Source organism: Callospermophilus lateralis, chromosome 2 (genome assembly GCF_048772815.1).
Source record: "Callospermophilus lateralis isolate mCalLat2 chromosome 2, mCalLat2.hap1, whole genome shotgun sequence".
Lineage (NCBI taxonomy): Eukaryota > Metazoa > Chordata > Mammalia > Rodentia > Sciuridae > Callospermophilus > Callospermophilus lateralis.
In genome coordinates, this window is record NC_135306.1 from 9,780,096 (window position 1) to 9,798,371 (window position 18,276).

The 18,276-nt window shown below is 40.0% G+C and overlaps 1 protein-coding gene across 3 annotated transcripts in view; it reads left to right on the plus strand.

Moving 5' to 3' along the window:
* Positions 1-18,276, plus strand: part of Scai (suppressor of cancer cell invasion) — a 153,665-nt gene that overhangs the window by 81,491 nt on the left and 53,898 nt on the right. For all 3 annotated transcript variants that reach the window (XM_076843106.2, XM_076843107.2, XM_076843108.2), the window contains one exon: positions 17,438-17,533. In XM_076843106.2, coding sequence (XP_076699221.1) covers positions 17,438-17,533 — 96 coding nt within the window. The remainder of the gene's footprint in view (positions 1-17,437; positions 17,534-18,276) is intronic.

Genomic DNA, 18,276 nt, shown 5'->3' on the forward strand with positions numbered 1-18,276 from the left:
TATCAGTTGTCAAACAGTTGATGGTGCTGACAGATGCTTTTATATAACAGTACAGCTTCCTAACAGCAGCTGCGTCGAGTCTAAAGAGCCCAGCAGCAGCTTCCATGTGGAAACATCTGATTGGGTCCTCCCAAACAGCCTCTCACCAGACAGCCACATGGACATGAAAACTTGAAATAAATGGGGAAGCCAGTAGCTTTAGTTAACCTATTTCTATAATCTGAAATTTATTTTTACTTATTACAAGGATAATAGAAGTGAATTAAAAATGCAATTGTTAGCCAATTCTTGGTATGTGTGAAAATTTTTACACAGGAAGACTTTTGCTTTCTTATCTATTGTCTTAACTTTTGGTGCAGAAAGGTAGATATTTGCCAGGCACTGTGACACACAGTGTACATATTTAAGTACATACATACACTTAACATGCACAGAAAAATTATTCTTAATGGTAGCAATGTCCCCAGTACAAAAACACAATAAAATAAAAAAGAAAGTTGTCTGCCTGACTGCCTTCCTACCAGGACAGTACTCCAGCCCCCTTGGCTCGGCCTCGCAGGCTGCAGTGTTGGTTCAGTCTTACTGTGGACACTTTCAGGTGCATGATTAACTACACACAAAAGCATGTTGGAACTAAGCCCAGAGATGGCCACAGGTGGACAGAAGGTGAGAGCCATCTTCATCTTTCTAGAAGGGAGAAATGATTCATAACTGTCAGAAATCAGATTAGAGTTTTAGAAGTTCATGAAATCACTTATGTAAATTATAAATTTGAGTCATGATTCTGTTTATTTTGTGACTACTGAAAATGGATAATTTTTCATCAGTATAGAAAATAATTATGAATCACCACAATTAAAAAAAAAAATTGCAGCCAGTATGGAAAGCAGTATGGAGATTCCTTGGAAATCTGGGAATGGAACCACCATTTGACCCAGCTGTCCCTTTCCTCAGACTGTACCCAAAGGACTTAAAAACAGCATGTTACAGGAACACAGCCACATCAGTGTTTATAGCAGCACAATTCACAATAGCTAAGCTGTGGAGCCAACCTAGATGCCCTTCAGTGGATGAATGGATAAAAAAATGTGCCATATATATACAATGGAATTTTGCTCAGCAATAAAAGAGAATAAAATCATGGGATTTGCAGGTAAATGGATGGCGTTGGAGAAGCTAAGTGAAGTTAGCCAATCCCAAAAACAAACAAATGCCGAGTGTTTTGAACTGGTTTATTATGCAGCAAAAAGTAGCTGAAGTTGAGCATGGTAGCACACTCCTGTAGTCCCAGTCACTCAAAAGGCTAAGACAAGAAGATAACTTGAGCCCAGATGTTCAAGGCAAGCCTTGACAACACAGTGAGACCCTATCTCATTTAAAAAAATGAATTTAAAAAAGGAAAAAAAAAAGTTAACTGATAATGTCTTCAATCACAAAATCATCACCAGCTCTTCTATAAATTGTGTATTTGAGATACAGATTACTACTCTTAAAAATTAATAAAGAAATATTAGCACGGTTGACATTGTATATGCTGAGAGCTATAAAACCCATGAATAAGGCACAGTTCTTTGGGAAAGACAAAGAATTTTCTGGCAGTTGGTAGGTTTCCATGTATTCATGGTTCAGAGTATCAGAGAGCTGAACTGTGAGCTCTCACCTTTATCCAGCTGCTCTGACGCTAATTGATTCAAACCTGCTGGACTAATTGTTCTAGGAGCTGCAGTCCATGTATAGAGCTGAGAGTGGATTTGATTGTCCTCTTCCCTTGCCCAAGAAACATGCTCTGGGAAGATGAGCCAGCCAGCATCGCCTGACCTGCTCAGACTTTCTTCTAGGAAAAGGAATCAGATCTCCAAATGGGCTCATTCTAAAACAGAGTCACTCCCCCTTACCTCTTCCCACCCACACCCACATGGGAGAAAACACCTTCCTCAAGGCTCAGACCTCTGAAAATTATCTACAATAGAAACTAAGCAAATTCTGTAAACTTTTCTTCTTCAATAAAATGCCATAGATCATGGCTCAGTGGTAGAGCACATGCCTAGCACTCTTGAGACTTGGGTTCCATTTCTTGCACCATCAGAAACAAAAATTAAAATTAAAATGGCAAGAAAGACTTTTAGAAAACCAAAAACACTGTATCAGGATTAAAATTCACATCAAGGACAAAGAGTAGAACTGATAACTACTTAACGACATTAAATTAGTATGTTTTTGACAAATTGAAGATGATCTTTCAATATCCAAGAGAAAACAGTAAAATTGGATTTAAAAAAATGAGTAAAGTACAGCTAAAGAATTGTCAATATTTTTTTTTATGGAGAAACCAGGAAAATTGGAATAGAAAATGTCAAGATGAATCCCTCCAAATTTTTGCAGCATTTGAAAAACATCTGGGTAAGCAGATCAAGAGGACATATTAAAAAAAAAATGCTGGTTTGGGGAAAAATATTTGGAGACTGATAGCCACTGGTCAAGAAATAAAAACTAAACAGAAAATCATAAATTAGAATGCGATGATATTATAGGCTTAGCGAACTACCCATGTACAACTGTCAAAATACACTGCACCCAATTCATCATTTAAAACACTTTCTAGCAAAACATAGCAGGTTGAACTAGCTACACAAATTCTGTTCAGTGGCTTTCTCAAGGATGCCTGAAAAGCTAGCACTTTCGTTTGACCTGTCAGTTTTTATTTTGATAACCACAAAATTAGGTACAATAAGTTTGTCTTTAAAATCGTTTGCTTGAGTTGTGGCTCAGTGGTAGAGCACTTGCCTAGCATGTGTGAGGCACTGGGTTCAATTCTCAGCACCACATACAAATAAATAAAATAAGAAGGTCCATTGACAATAAATAAATAAATATATATATATAAAATTTTTTTAAAAAGTTCTTTGCTTTAGGCAAAGATTACTAATATTTATGGACACCTAACATTAGAAACAATTTATTTAAAGCAAGAGAACACATATGACTAAAAAAAATTTGGCAAGAAATATACTAATATATTAAATTTAATTGATTAGGTCATGGATTGTTCTTTTCATCTTGGAACTTTTTTTCTTAGTGTAAATGTATTTGTTGAAAACATCTTTTTGAAAGTAATATATGCATATACACATACACACAATTATATATATGTTCATAAATAAATAAATGAGAACTTCTAGAGTGGAAAACAGGGTTACTAGGAGCAGAAATAGAGAAAACTTCATCATCCAATACATATTGGATGTTTTGTGCCTTTTGAATTATATACAATGTCTATAACGTTCTGAATTGGATGAAAAGATAATTCCATGATTAAAAAAGCATATGTTGGGCTGTGGTTATAGCTCAGTGGTAGGGCACTTGCCTCACTCGTGTGAGGCACTGGGTTTGATCCTCAGCACTGCACAAAAGTGAATAAATAAAATAAAGATATTGTGTCTATCTACAACTAAAAAAAAATTGTTTTAAAAAAGCTTATGTTGGGGCTGGGGTTGTGGCTCAGCCATAGATCACTCGCCTACCACATGCGAGGCCCTGGGTTCAATCCTCAGTACCACATAAAAATAAATAAACAAAATAAAGGTAAAAAATAAAAATAAAAAAGCATATGTTTTCAGAAAGGTGAGAGCTGGATGTAGCTCAGTGGTAGAGTGTGTGCTTAGCATGCAGGAGACCCTGGATGCAATCCCCAGCACTGCAGGAAATAGAGCGAAATAATAAAAAGAGCTCATGCTAACAAATAGTAGTGCTCTGAGCTCCTTCCCACCTTTTCCTGGTTTTCAGTGGCAAACACTTCTGAGTGCTTCTGATTTCACTTATCCTGGTGTTTATCTCCATTTCTCAGGTCAATACGCTTATATCACTATTTCTTCATTTACCAGTTTGTCTGTTTTCTGTTGACACTCTGGCATGATAAATGAAGATCTCATTTGCCCCCAAAGTTACCCTTTCTCCTGCTTACAGCTTCCCATAGAAATAACAGCAGTAGTAGTATCTAATAAAAACTAGCAGCCCACTGGCCAAGTCCAGTGGGAGGATTGCTTGAGCCCTGGAGTTCAAGATCAGCTGGGGCAGCCTAGTCAATCCCTATCTCAGAAAAATAAAAGACCGTATTATGGCTGGGGACGTGGCTCTCTGATAGCATGCTCGCCTTGCATGTGTGAGGCACTGGGTTGGATCCTCAGCACCACATTTATTTATTTATTTAAATCATGGTAGTGGTTTTTTGTTTTGTTTTGTTAAATATTTTTTTTATTATTTTTTTTTATTGTTGGTTGTTCAAAACATTACATAGTTCTTGATATATCATATTTCACACTTTGATTCAAGTGGGTTATGAACTCCCATTTTTACCCCGTATATAAATTGCAGAATCACATCAGTTACACTTCCATTGATTTATATATTGCCATACTAGGGTCTGCTGTATTCTGCTGCCTTTCCTATCCTTTACTATCCCCCTCCCCTTCCCTCCCCTCCCCTCTTCTCTCTCTACCCCCTCTACTGCAGTTTATATCTCCCCCTTGTATTATTTTTCCCTTTCCCCTCGCTACCTCTTGTATGTAATTTTGTATAACCCTGAGGGTCTCCTTCCATTTCCATGCAATTTCCCTTCTCCCTCCCTTTCCCTCCCACCTCTCGTCCCTGTTTAATGTTAATCTTCTTCTCATGCTCTTCGTCCCTACTCTGTTCTTAGTTACTCTCCTTATATCAAAGAAGACATTTGGCATTTGTTTTTTAGGGATTGGCTGGCTTCACTTAGCATAATCTGCTCTAATGCCATCCATTTCCCTCCAAATTCTATGATTTTGTCATTTCTTAATGCAGAGTAATACTCCATTGTGTATAAATGCCACATTTTTTTTATCCATTCGTCTATTGAAGGGCATCTAGGTTGGTTCCACAGTCTTGCTATTGTGAATTGTGCTGCAATGAACATCGATGTAGCAGTGTCCCTGTAGCATGCTCTATTTAGGTCTTTAGGGAATAGACCGAGAAGGGGAATAGCTGGGTCAAATGGTTGTTCCATTCCCAGCTTTCCAAGAAATCTCCATACTGCTTTCCAGATTGGCTGCACCAATTTGCAGTCCCACCAACAATGAACAAGTGTACCCTTTTCCCCACATCCTCCCCAGCACTTGTTGTTGTTTGACTTCATAATGGCTGCCAATCTTACTGGAGTGAGATGGTATCTTAGGGTGGTTTTGATTTGCATTTCTCTGACTGCTAGGGATGGTGAGCATTTTTTCATGTACTTGTTGATTGATTGTATGTCCTCCTCTGAGAAGTGTCTGTTCATGTCTTTGGCCCATTTGTTGATTGGGTTATTTGTTATCTTGTTGTCTAATTTTTTGAGTTCTTTGTATACTCTGGATATTAGGGCTCTATCTGAAGTGTGAGGAGTAAAGATTTGTTCCCAGGATGTAGGCTCCCTATTTACCTCTCTTATTGTTTCTTTTGCTGAGAAAAAACTTTTTAGTTTGAGTAAGTCCCATTTGTTGATTCTAGTTATTAACTGTTGTGCTATGGGTGTCCTATTGAGGAATTTGGAGCCCGACCCCACAGTATATAGATAGTAGCTGACTTTTTCTTCTATCAGACGCCGTGTCTCTGATTTGATATCAAGCTCCTTGATCCATTTTGAGTTAACTTTTGTGCATGGCGAGAGAAAGGGATTCAGTTTCATTTTGTTGCATATGGATTTCCAGTTTTCCCAGCACCATTTGTTGAAGATGCTATCCTTCCTCCATTGCATGCTTTTAGCCCCTTTATCAAATATAAGATAGTTGTAGTTTTGTGGATTGGTTTCTGTGTCCTCTATTCTGTACCATTGGTCCACCCGCCTGTTTTGGTACCAGTACCATGCTGTTTTTGTTACTATTGCTCTGTAGTATAGTTTGAAGTCTGGTATCGCTATACCGCCTGATTCACCCTTCCTGCTTAGCATTGTTTTTGCTATTCTGGGTCTTTTATTTTTCCATATGAATTTCATGATTGCTTTCTCTATTTCTATAAGAAATGCCATTGGGATTTTGATTGGCATTGCATTAAACCTATAGAGAACTTTTGGTAATATCGTCATTTTGATGATGTTAGTTCTGCCTATCCATGAACAGGGTATATTTTTCCATCTTCTAAGATCTTCTTCTATTTCTCTCTTTAGGGTTCTGTAGTTTTCATTGTATAAGTCTTTCACCTCTTTTGTTAGGTTGATTCCCAAGTATTTTATTTTCTTTGAGGATATTGTGAATGGGGTGGTTGTCCTCATTTCCATTTCAGAGGATTTGTCGCTGATATACAGGAATGCCTTTGATTTATGCGTGTTGATTTTATATCCTGCCACTTTGCTGAATTCATTTATTAGCTCTAATAGTTTCTTTGTAGACCCTTTTGGGTCTGCTAGGTATAGAATCATGTCATCTGCAAATAGTGATAATTTAAGTTCTTCTTTTTCTATTTTTATGCCTTTAATTTCTTTCGTCTGTCTAATTGCTCTGGCCAGTGTTTCAAGAACTATGTTGAACAGAAGTGGTGAGAGAGGGCATCCCTGTCTTGTTCCAGATTTTAGAGGGAACGCCTTCAATTTTTCTCCATTCAGAATGATGCTAGCCTGAGGCTTAGCATAGATTGCTTTTACAATGTTGAGGTAAGTTCCTGTTATCCCTAGTTTTTCTAGCGTTTTGAACATAAAGGGATGCTGTACTTTGTTGAATGCTTTTTCTGCATCTATCGAGATGATCATATGGTTCTTATTTTTAAGTCTATTGATGTGGTGAATAACATTAATTGATTTCCGTATATTGAACCAGCCTTGCATCCCAGGGATGAATCCTACTTGATCATGGTGCACAATTTTTTTTGATATGTTTTTGAATCCGATTTGCCAGAATTTTATTGAGGATTTTTGCATCTAGGTTCATTAGAGATATTGGTCTGTAGTTTTCTTTCTTTGAAGTGTCTTTGTCTGGTTTAGGAATCAGGGTGATGTTGGCCTCGTAGAATGAATTTGGAAGTTCTCCCTCTTTTTCTATTTCCTGAAATAGCTTGAAAAGTATTGGTATTAGTTCCTCTTTAAAGGTTTTGTAAAACTCTGCTGTATACCCATCCGGTCCTGGGCTTTTCTTAGTTGGTAGTCTTTTGATGGTTTCTTCTATTTCCTCAATTGATATTGGTCTGTTTAGGTTGTCTATATCCTCCTGCCTTAATCTGGGCAGGTCATATGACTTAAGAAATTTATCGATGCCTTCACTCTCTTCTATTTTATTGGAGTATAAGGATTCAAAGTAGTTTCTGATTATCTTCTGTATTTCTGAAGTGTCTGTTGTGATATTGCCTTTTTCATCCCGTATGCTAGTAATTTGAGTTCTCTCTCTTCTTCTCTTCATTAGCATGGCTAAGGGTCTGTCGATCTTATTTATTTTTTCAAAGAACCAACTTTTAGTTTTGTCAATCTTTTCAATTGTTTTTTTTGTTTTGATTTCATTAATTTCAGCTCTGATTTTAATAATTTCTTGCCTTCTACTTCTTTTGCTGTTGTTTTGCTCTTCTTTTTCTAGGATTTTGAGATGGAGTATGAGATCATTTATTTGTTGGTTTTTTCTTTTTTTAAGGAATAAACTCCAAGCAATGAATTTTCCTCTTAGAACTGCTTTTAATGTGTCCCATAGATTCCGATATGTTGTGTCTGTGCTTTCATTTATCTCTAAGAATTTTTTAATTTCCTCCTTGATGTCTTCTATAACCCATTGATCATTTAGTAACCAATTGTTCATTCTCCAAGTGATGCATGTTTTTTCCTTCCTTCTTTTATCGTTGATTTTCAGTTTCATTCCATTATGATCAGATAAGATGCATGGTATTATCTCCACTCCTTTATATTGTCTAAGAGTTGCCCTGTGACATAATATATGATCTATTTTTGAGAAGGATCCATGTGCTGCTGAGAAAAAAGTGTAACTGCTTGATGTTGGGTGGTATATTCTATATATATCAATTAAGTCTAGGTTATTAATTGTGTTATTGAGTTCTATAGTTTCCTTATTCAACTTTTGTTTGGACGATCTGTCTAGTGGTGAGAGAGGTGTGTTGAAGTCTCCCATGATTATTGTATGTTGGTCTATTAGACTCTTAAACTTTTTTTTTTTTTTTTTTTTAAAGAGAGTGAGAGAGGGAGAGACAGAGAGAGAATTTTTAATATTTATTTTTTAGTTATCGGCGGACACAACATCTTTGTTTGTATGTGGTGCTGAGGATCGAACCCGGGCCGCACGCATGCCAGGTGAGCGCGCTACCGCTTGAGCCACATCCCCAGCCCTAGACTCTTAAACTTGAGAAGAGTTTGTTTGATGAACATAGCTGCACCATTGTTTGGGGCATATATATTTATGATAGTTATGTCTTGTTGGTGTATGGTTCCCTTGAGCAGTATGTAGTGTCCCTCTTTATCCCTTTTGATTAACTTTGGCTTGAAATCTATTTTATTTGATATGAGTACGGACACTCCTGCTTGTTTCCGAAGTCCATATGAGTGATATGATTTTTCCCAACCTTTCACCTTCAGTCTATGTATGTCTTTTCCTATCAAATGCGTCTCCTGTAGGCAGCATATTGTTGGGTCTTGTTTTGTGATCCATTCTACTAGCCTGTGTCTCTTGATTGGTGAGTTTAAGCTATTAACATTTAGGGTTATTATTGAGATATGGGTTGTTCTTCCAGCCATATTTGTTTATTTATGTTACTAAACATGGTTTGTTTTCCTTTTTGATTATTTTTCCCCCCTTTACTGTCCTACCTCCCACTGTTGGTTTTCATTGTTATTTTCCATTTCCTCTTCCTATAATGTTTTGCCGAGGATGTTTTGAAGACATGGTTTTCTAGCTGCAAATTCTTTTAACTTTTGTTTATCGTGGAAGGTTTTAATTTCATCTTCCATCCTGAAGCTTAATTTCGCTGGATACATGATTCTTGGTTGGAACCCATTTTCTTTCAGTTTTTGAAATATGTTATTCCAGGATCTTCTAGCTTTCAGAGTCTGTGTTGAAAGATCAGCTGTTATCCTGATTGGTTTACCCCTAAATGTAATCTGCTTCCTTTCTCTTGTAGCTTTTAAAATTCTCTCCTTATTCTGTATGTTGGGCATCTTCATTATAATGTGTCTAGGTGTGGATCTCTTATGATTTTGCACATTCGGCGTCCTGTATGCTTCTAGGTTTTGGGATTCTGTCTCATTCTTCAAGTCTGGGAAGTTTTCTCGTATTATTTCATTGAATAGGTGGCTCATTCCTTTGGTTTGGACCTCTATACCTTCCTGTATCCCAATGACTCTTAAGTTTGGTCTCTTTATATTATCCCATATTTCTTGGATGTTCTGCTCATGGTTTCTTAACAGTTTTGCTGAGCTGTCTATGTTCTTTTCAAGTTGAAATACTTTGTCTTCATTGTCTGATGTTCTATCTTCTAAGTGTTCTACTCTGCTGGTAGTATTCTCAATTGAGTTTTTAAGTTGGTTTATTGCTTCCTGCATTTCTAGGATTTCTGTTTGTTTGTTTTTTATTACCTCTATCTCCCTGTATAGTTGATCTTTTGCTTCTTGGATTTGTTTATGTAATACATTGTCGAAGTGGTCGAAGTGATCTTTCATTGTCTGATTTTGCTGTCTAATGTCTTCCTTGAGACTCCAGATCATCTGCAGCATGTATATCCTGAATTCTTTATCTGACATTCTATCTGCTGCAGCTATTACCTCTTCTAAAGTTGAGTTGACCTGCATTGCTTGTGGTCCTTTCTTTCCTTGTCTTTTCATATTGCTCGTGTTTCTTTCTGCTTGGTGAAACTGTTGTGTTTTTGAAATTTTCCCCCTATATATTTATATTGCTCTTGTATAGTTGAAAAGTCTCCCTTGCAGGGGCGGGCGGCAGCTCTGCTCCTCCTCCAATTGGGGTGATCTGTCTACCACGCTGGCGGGCCGCTGGGACTGTTTTGCCGGTCGGTCGCAGGTCTGCCTACCTTGGAGGCGCGGGCAGCGGCTCTGCTCTGCCCTTCCTCCAATTGGTGTGACGTGTCTACCACGTCCGTGAACCCCTGGGCCTGTTCTGCCAGTTAGTCGCGGATCTGACTACCTTGCAGGCGCGGGCGGCGGCTCTGTTCTGCCCCTACTCCAATTGGGGTGTCATGACTACCATGCCTGCGGGTCACTGGGCCTGTTCCAGGCACGGGAGGCGGCTCTGCTCTACCCCTACTCCAATTGGGGTGACGTAACTACCATGCCGGCGGGCCTCTGGGCCTGTTCCAGGCGCAGGCAGCGGCTCTGCTCTGCCCCTACTTCAGTTAGGGTGACGTGTCTGCCACGTCCGCAAACCCCTGGGCCTGTTCTGCCGGTCAGTCGCAGATCTGACTACCTTGCAGGCGCGGGTGGCGGCTCTGCTCTGCCCCTCCCCCAAGTGGTGTGACGTGTCTACCACGCCGGTAGGCCGCTGGGCCTGTTCCGCCAGTCTGTCAGAGGCCTGCCTATCATGCGGGCTCGGGTGGAGGATCTGCTCTGCCCCTACTCCAATTGGGGTGTTGTGACTACTACGCCGGCAGGTCGCTGGACCTGTTCTGGGCGCGGGTGGCAGCTCTGCTCTGTCCCTGCTCCAATTGGGTTGACGTGACTACAACGCTGTCGGGCTGCTTGGCCTGCTCCGACCGCGGGCGAAGGCTCTGCTATGCCCCTACTCCAATTGGGGTGACGGGTGGCGTGTCTACCACACCAGCAGGCCGCTCGGCCTGATCCGCCGATAGGTCGCAGGTCTGCCTACCTTGCGGGCTCAGGAGGTGGCTCTGCTCTGCCCCTCCTCCAATTTGTGTGACGTGTCTACCACACCAGTAGACCGCTGGGCCTGTTCCGCCGGTCGGTCACAAGTCTGTCTACCTTGCAGGCTCGAGCGGCGGCTCTGCTCTGCCCCTACTCCAAATGGGGTGATGTGGCTGCCACGCCGGCGGGCCGCTGGGCCTGATGCGGGCTTGGGGAGCGGCTCTGCTCTGCTCTGCTCTGCCCCTCCCCCAAGTGGTGTGACGTGTCTACCACGCCAGCAGGCCGCTGGGCCTGTTCCGCCAGTCTGTCACAGGCCTGCCTACCTTGCGGGCGCGGGTGGAGGATCTGCTTTGCCCCTACTCCAATTGGGTTGTCTTGACTACTACGCCGGCAGGTCCCTGGACCTGTTCTGGGCGCGGGTGGCGGCTCTGCTCTGTCCCTGCTCCAATTGGGTTGACGTGACTACGACGCTGTCGGGCCGCTGGGCCTGCTCCGACCGCGGGCGAAGGCTCTGCTCTGCCCCTACTCCAATTGGGATGATGGGTGATGTGTTTACCACACCAGCAGGCCGCTGGGCCTGATCCGCCGGTCGGACGCGGGTCTGTCTACCTTGCGGACTCGGGAGGCAGCTCTGCTCTGCCCCTCCTCCAATTTGTGTGACGTGTCTACCACACCAGTAGACCGCTGGGCCTGTTCTGCCTGTTGGTGGCAAGTCTGTCTACCTTGCAGGCTCGGGCGGCGGCTCTGCTCTGCCCCTACTCCAAATGGAGTGATGTGACTGCCACGCTGGCGGGCTGCTGGGCCTGATCCGGGTTCGGGGAGCGGCTCTGCTCTGCCCCTCCCCCAAGTGGTGTGACGTGTCTACCACGCCGGCAGGCCGCTGGGGCTGTTCTGCCAGTCTGTCACAGGCCTGCCTACCTTGCGGACGCGGGTGGAGGATCTGCTTTCCCCCTACTCCAATTGGGGTTTCTTGACAACCACGCTGGCAGGTCGCTGGACCTGTTCCGGGCGCAGGCGGTGGCTCTGTTCGGCCCCTGCTCTAGCCGGGGCGACGCGACACCACGCCGGCGGGTCGCTGGGCCTGTTCCGCTGTTTTGTTAAATATTTATTTTTTAGGTGTAGATGGTCACAACATAATGTATTTATTTTTATGTGGTGCTGAGGATCGAACCCGGGTCCCACCCGTGCAGTGGCGAGCGCTCTACCGCTGAGCCACAATCCCGCCCCCAGCACCACATTTAAAAATAAATAAATATATAAAGATATTAAAAAAATTTTTAAATTATATCAAATTACCTTTAGGCTAGGTGTGTAAGGTATATGAAACATGAATGGCATTGATATTTGGACTAGGGTCCTGTCTCCAACATGTCTCATTAAATATGTATGAATATTCCAAAATTCAAAGTTGGAAGCACTTCTAGCCTCAAGTATTTCAAATAAGGCATGCTCAGTTTGTATTCCTATTCTACAGATGTAGCAGAGAGTCTGCTTACTCAAGTCACACAGACAGTTAGCAGCCAGGCCAGTCTCTCAATTCTCACATTATCTCTGTGGCATTTCTTTGCTCCTCATTTAATCAGATGAGGAAATTATCATTCCTACTACTTTCTTCATTTTTTCTCCTCTTCTTCTGTCCTTAAGTTTTTGTCAGTTATAACTTTACAATTTCATTTTTTGGAACATGTACTTAGAGTTTTATGAGTTAAATATTTTGTGTGTTTTTCTGTATTCTAATAGTTGAAAATGAATAATAAACAGCATTTTGACATATGACTAAATATTTTATATTGCAGGTCGAGGAATTGAACAATGATTACTTTCCTTCTCTGTAACTCCAACATATAACTCGAAGCTATTCATTCGTAGGTTCAAATTTAAATGCAATCACTCATTTTAACACTATTTGTTACTTAAAATTGTGCCATTTTAAAGTCATTTTTGCCTTTCTTCTATAGTTTTTGGATTAAAATATGTACTACATACAAATTGCTAGAACAGTGTCCTAGGATTGATCAGCTTTGTCAACACTGTTCTTGTGGGTTGGATTTACTCTTTCTAGATTCTGTGCTCACCTTACCAGTTCTCTTATTTTGGTGGAGCATTTCTTTAGGCTACTTCTCTCTCTTTAATTTATTGGTACTAGGGGTTGGATACAGGGGCACTTTACCACTGTGCTACATTCCCAGTTCTTTTTTTTTTTTTTTTTAATTTTGAGATAGGGTTTTGCTAATTGCTGAGGCTAGCCTCGAGCTTGTGGTCCAACTGTCTCAGCCTCCTGAGTTGCTGTGATTACACCTATGCACCACCGAGCCCGGCTTGCTCAGGCTACTTCTCAAGAATGGGTGTATGGAGGTGCTCTTCTAAGTCCTTCCATGCCTGGAAATTTCATTATTATTCCTTCTACCTGATTAATAAGCTTTGAAAGCAGTTTTCCCTTTTTTTGGAGGGGGGTATTATTTTAATACAGCATTTCTGATGAAAAGCCTGGTCTGATTCTAATGTCCTGTAGTTTGTTCTTCCTGTTCTGAATTTCATGAAGATGGGTCATTTTTCATTTATCTAGTTTGCTACTTGGTGTGTCCTCAATTTGTAGATATTTCTTCCTTTAGTTTTTTGCTCTATAATTTGTTTGGGTGGCACTCTATTATTGATTGTCTCTTTTCTGTTTTTCCATCTCATTGTTTTCCCTTTAGCTTTTTAGTAGATTTCCCTCTTCTGATGAAGTATTATTTCAGCAATAATTTTTAAAATTTTCAACTTCTTTTTTCTGAGTTCTTCACTCATTGAGTCTTGCTCTTATTTTTATGAATGTATAAATTCTGAGAATAATAATTTGAATTGTTTTGCTTTTTATCCTGTTCTCTGAATTATGTTTTGTCATGTTACAAACTTTCCTTCAACATCTAACCAATTCTTATTGAAGAATGACATGATAGAAAGTCTGACCAAGGTCACTGTTTATGTAGGCCCTGTTTTCGATGGAAAGATGTGCCTTATGCTAAACGGCTGACCTTATTCTGGGCCCACTCCCACCCTAATCAGTCAATGCCAGAAGAGAAGTTTATCCAGTTTCTCTAATGAGAAATCTCTCTCCTCCTGCCCTCTGGTCCTCTCCCTCCCCTCTCTCTTCCTTTCCCTGTGCCTAGGAGGATAACTGCAGAGGTAATTGGCATTTCAGGTGGGGATGTGGGGGAGGACACGACAGGTAATATTGGGAATTCAACCCAGGTATGTTCTCTCACTGAGCTACACCCCACCCTTTCTTTTTTTTAATTTTGAGATAGGGTCTTGCTAAATTACTTAGGCAGCCCTGAATCCTCCTGCCTCCCCTCTAAATTGCAGGGATTACATTGTATGTGGGCCCAGCAGCAAATGGTTCTTATGTAGACCTTCAGTTAGATCCTTGTTTGAAACATTTTAATTCCTTTTGATGTTTTGTAACTTCTTTTTAGCTCCTCTTCCCTCTTCGGTTTTTCTTAGGTGCCAGCTTTTCTGCTCTCTTCTGTGAATCACAGGGCTGGACGTTTTCAGGTTGTCCCTCCAGACCTACCTTTATATCCTTTTGCCTCATTGATTAACTTGAGAGATTGACCTGCACCTGCAGGACACGGAGGGCCAGGGGAGCCAGCGGAGGGCTAGGGGAGCCAGCGTGGATGCTTTCTGTGCTCACTGCTTAGATGCTGCCTAGCTGCAGCTGACACCGGGTGTGGCAAAGTGGCTGAAGGCACATCAGCATTCTTGTGGTTTCCCTTCTCCCTCTGTTAAACTCTTCTCAGTGACTCATTTGGGTGCGCTCTATTTCCTGCCAGGATTTTGAGTGACAGGAAGTAATAATATTGATATTTCTTCATATAACAATGTTATTTCTTCATCACATGTTGTTTTTCCAAAAATTTGTTGAAATCTCTCATCTGTTGATTGTCTACCTCTTTTTTTAATTTTATATATAGATTCTGGAGAGAAAACAGAGATCATGCTTTGCTTTTTTTAAATTTCTTTTTTAAAGGACAGCTTTGCTGAGGTATTATTCAAATACCATATAGTTCCGTGTGTACAATTCAGTGGTACGTTTCACAAAAATATAATACCTTTCAATAATGTGAACCAAGAAATATAAGACCTTTATGGAAAAAAATTTCAAATTTGAAAAATAACAATATTTTCAACATAAATGGAATGAATTACTGTTAATATTCAAAATTATGAAAAATGTCAGTTCTTTAAATTGACCTCTAGATCTGTGCAATTTCCATTAGAACTCATTAAGGTTTTTTGGTAAAATTTGATAAGATGATATTAAAATTTGCATTCGTATGCAAATATAAGGAACCAAGAATAGCCAAAGTACTCCTAAAAAAAAAAAAAAGAAACATGCTACACTTATTATAAAGCTAACTTTTTATAAAACTAACAAAATGATGAGGAAAAAATAGAAAAACTAGTGGAATAAAACAAAGATCTGATATATAAGCATAGGGAAAATTATGGCATCACTTGCAGTTCTACCATGTCGGTCAAAAAGAACGTGTTTTGAAAAATCATTTAAACATAATTTATTAAACATGCCTGAAACCCAGTTTGGTCTTTATGAGTGTTAAATTTGAAAATCAAACCTTTAAGTCTTTTAGAAGACAATGCTATTGTGTGGATGGATTTATTTAAAAAGATAGAAAAGGGCTATATTCCCAACTACTTGAGAGGCAGGAAGATTGCAAGTTTGAGGCCAGCCTTTGCAAATTTAAGAGAACCTGTATCAAAATTAAAAAAAAAAAAAAATTTAAAAGGTCTGGGAAATTGGCTCAGTGGTAGATCATTTGCTTAGCACGCATGAGGACTGGGTTCAATCTCTAGTACTGGGAGGAGGGAGAGAAAAGAAAAAGCATTAACTACTAAAATAAAGATGGATATGTTTGTTAAGTACTCATTAACATTTTTCAATTAAAATGAGATGACAACTCCCAGTAGGATGAGAAGTATATTATGCTACTATCAGTGAATAGGTATGGCCCCTTAATAGAGCAGGTAACTTTCAGCTGCACAACTCTCATGAAATGTAGTGTTGACTGGTTCATTCAAGTTAGTTCCATGTACCAATAGGTATGCCCGTGGTTTCTGAGACATCTCTGTCTTCTAGACCTTATCACAGGTACTTGAGCTTATCAGGCTTCTACAAGTCTGCCAAATCCTTGGAGTCTTTTCCCTGATCTGTCCAGTCCCAATATGTGAATGTGGGGGGCCACCTGCAGTTAGAGTCTTTAACTGAAGGGCTTTTGCCCTGAGAATGAGGCTGAGTCTTAAGGGGCATTTATACCTGGCATCTCAATTGTGTCTTATAGTTGAACATTAGTAATTGTATGTTTCAGTCCTGAAAATTCTTGAGTATGTGGATTTCCTTTTCCTTTTCAACTTCTCACAGCCAGTTCTTTGCTGAATTTGTTTTCCTTATATTTTGTTAAGTGCAACTAACAGCACCCAGGGCTAGTTGCATACATTTTCCTGACTTCTTTGTATAAATCCACAAGTTCCTCAGTCTCATTACCTGCCTTTGAGTTAACTGCAGGCAAATGTAATTTTATCACTGTGTTATAATATGTTCTTGTTTTTCAGTCTTTGGTAGCAGTTTCTTCAGTCCAATGCCAGTGTCACATGTGTTACGAGTTATTGCAGTAACCTGTCCTGCTACCAGTTTCTGTAGTAGCTTTCCCTAACTGAGGTTGCTATAACAACCTCCAAATTTTATGCTTTATTTCAATAGAGATTTATTTCTAGCTCCCATGTTAGCTACATGATGCCAGTGGTTCTGAGGCTCCATTAAGTGTCATTCTGTGTTTCAAACTGAAGAGCAATCGATCTTAGGTCAAGGGTAGAGTGAAAATGTTGAATCTTAAACTCCTCTTCATCTTTTCCTCAGATGTGAAGTAGATAATTTGCAATTGTATTTCACTGACCAAAGCAGGTTAATATGGCCAAGCTCAGTTCATGTTTAGAGAATGTTTGTCTCTCAAGGACATGTACTGTAAGTCACCAAGCCCAAGGACAGGGATTTTTTTTTTTTTAATATTTTTAGTTGTAAATGGACACAATACCTTTATTTTGCTTATTTAGTTTTATGTGGTGCTGAGGATCGAACCCAGGGCCTCACACATGCTAGGCAAGTGCTCTGCCTCTGAGCTACAACCCAGCCCCAAGGACAGGGATTCTATTTCTTTATGAGAAGAGGATGGTGGAGTTGAGAACTGTAACCATTTATCTACACACCCACTTCTAAAACACTTCTAAGGCTACATTTTCAAACTACTGAAGTCTTAGCTGAAGATGAGCATTTGGGAGTTATCAGTGTGTACATGAGCATAAATGAGATCACCAAGGGAGAGGGAAGGAGCAGAGTGCTGGATCCTCCTGAGAGAGGTACCTGCGAAGGACACTGGGCACAAGCTGTGAGAGGTAATGGAGTGACTAGAAAAGAAAGTGACCTGGACTTTTGTCATAGAACTAGTTTTTGCTCCAAAAATTATAATTAAAAAAAAAAAAAAAAAACTAAATGCAAGTACTTTAAATCTATCCAGTTTGTACCATCATAGGAGAGAATTTCCAAAAAGCTGAAGAGACTTAAAGTTAATATATGCTTTTTTGTTATTACAGAGATTTGCCACAATATGGTCAGAAGCAGTGGCAGTCCTATTTTGGAAGAACTTTTGATGTTTACACCAAACTCTGGAAGTTCCAGCAGCAGCATCGGTAAAGGAATTGTATAGTTAAGGGAGAGGGTAGGCCTGTTATCGTTGTTGCAGTTTTGACCTTTAACTATCTAACTAGTGTTTTTTATCTTGGTACTTTTAAAACAGTTTATTTCACTTTCATGATTCAAAGCAAAGGGAGTTTTTCCCTGTTTGTTTAAGATTTTAAAATGTAGTGGTTTGGGTTTTGTAGTTGTTGTTTTTGTACTGGGAATCTAACTCACGGATACTTTACCACTGAGCTACGTCCCCAGCTTTATTCATTTTATTCTTTTAAATTTGGAGACAGGGTCTCACTAAGTTCCTGAGGGTCTTGTTAAATTGCCAAGTCTAGTCTTGTGATCCTCCTGCCTCAGCTTCCCCACTCCCTAAGATTAGAGGCAAGTGCCACCATCCCAAGCTAAAATGTGGTGTTCTTATCTGATTGTTAACCACAGTGTTGTATCTGGAATATTAGATTAACTCTAACTTGGGTGGGATGGTCCAAGGTTTCATCCTAAAGTCTAATGGCCAGAGCTATGTGGGGAGGTGATGTTGCTTCCAGTTTTCATGGGCATAGCTCAGAGCAGTTTCTTTTTCTTTTACTTTAAATAGATATTTAACAAATTCTTTTTTTAGTTGAATGATTATGTTGAAATCTCATGAGAAATTCATGAGCTTTGCTGATTGGTATTTTATCCCATTGAATTTACTGAATTGGTTATTTAAAATTTATAATCTGTTATTTCTGTTTCTTATCTCATA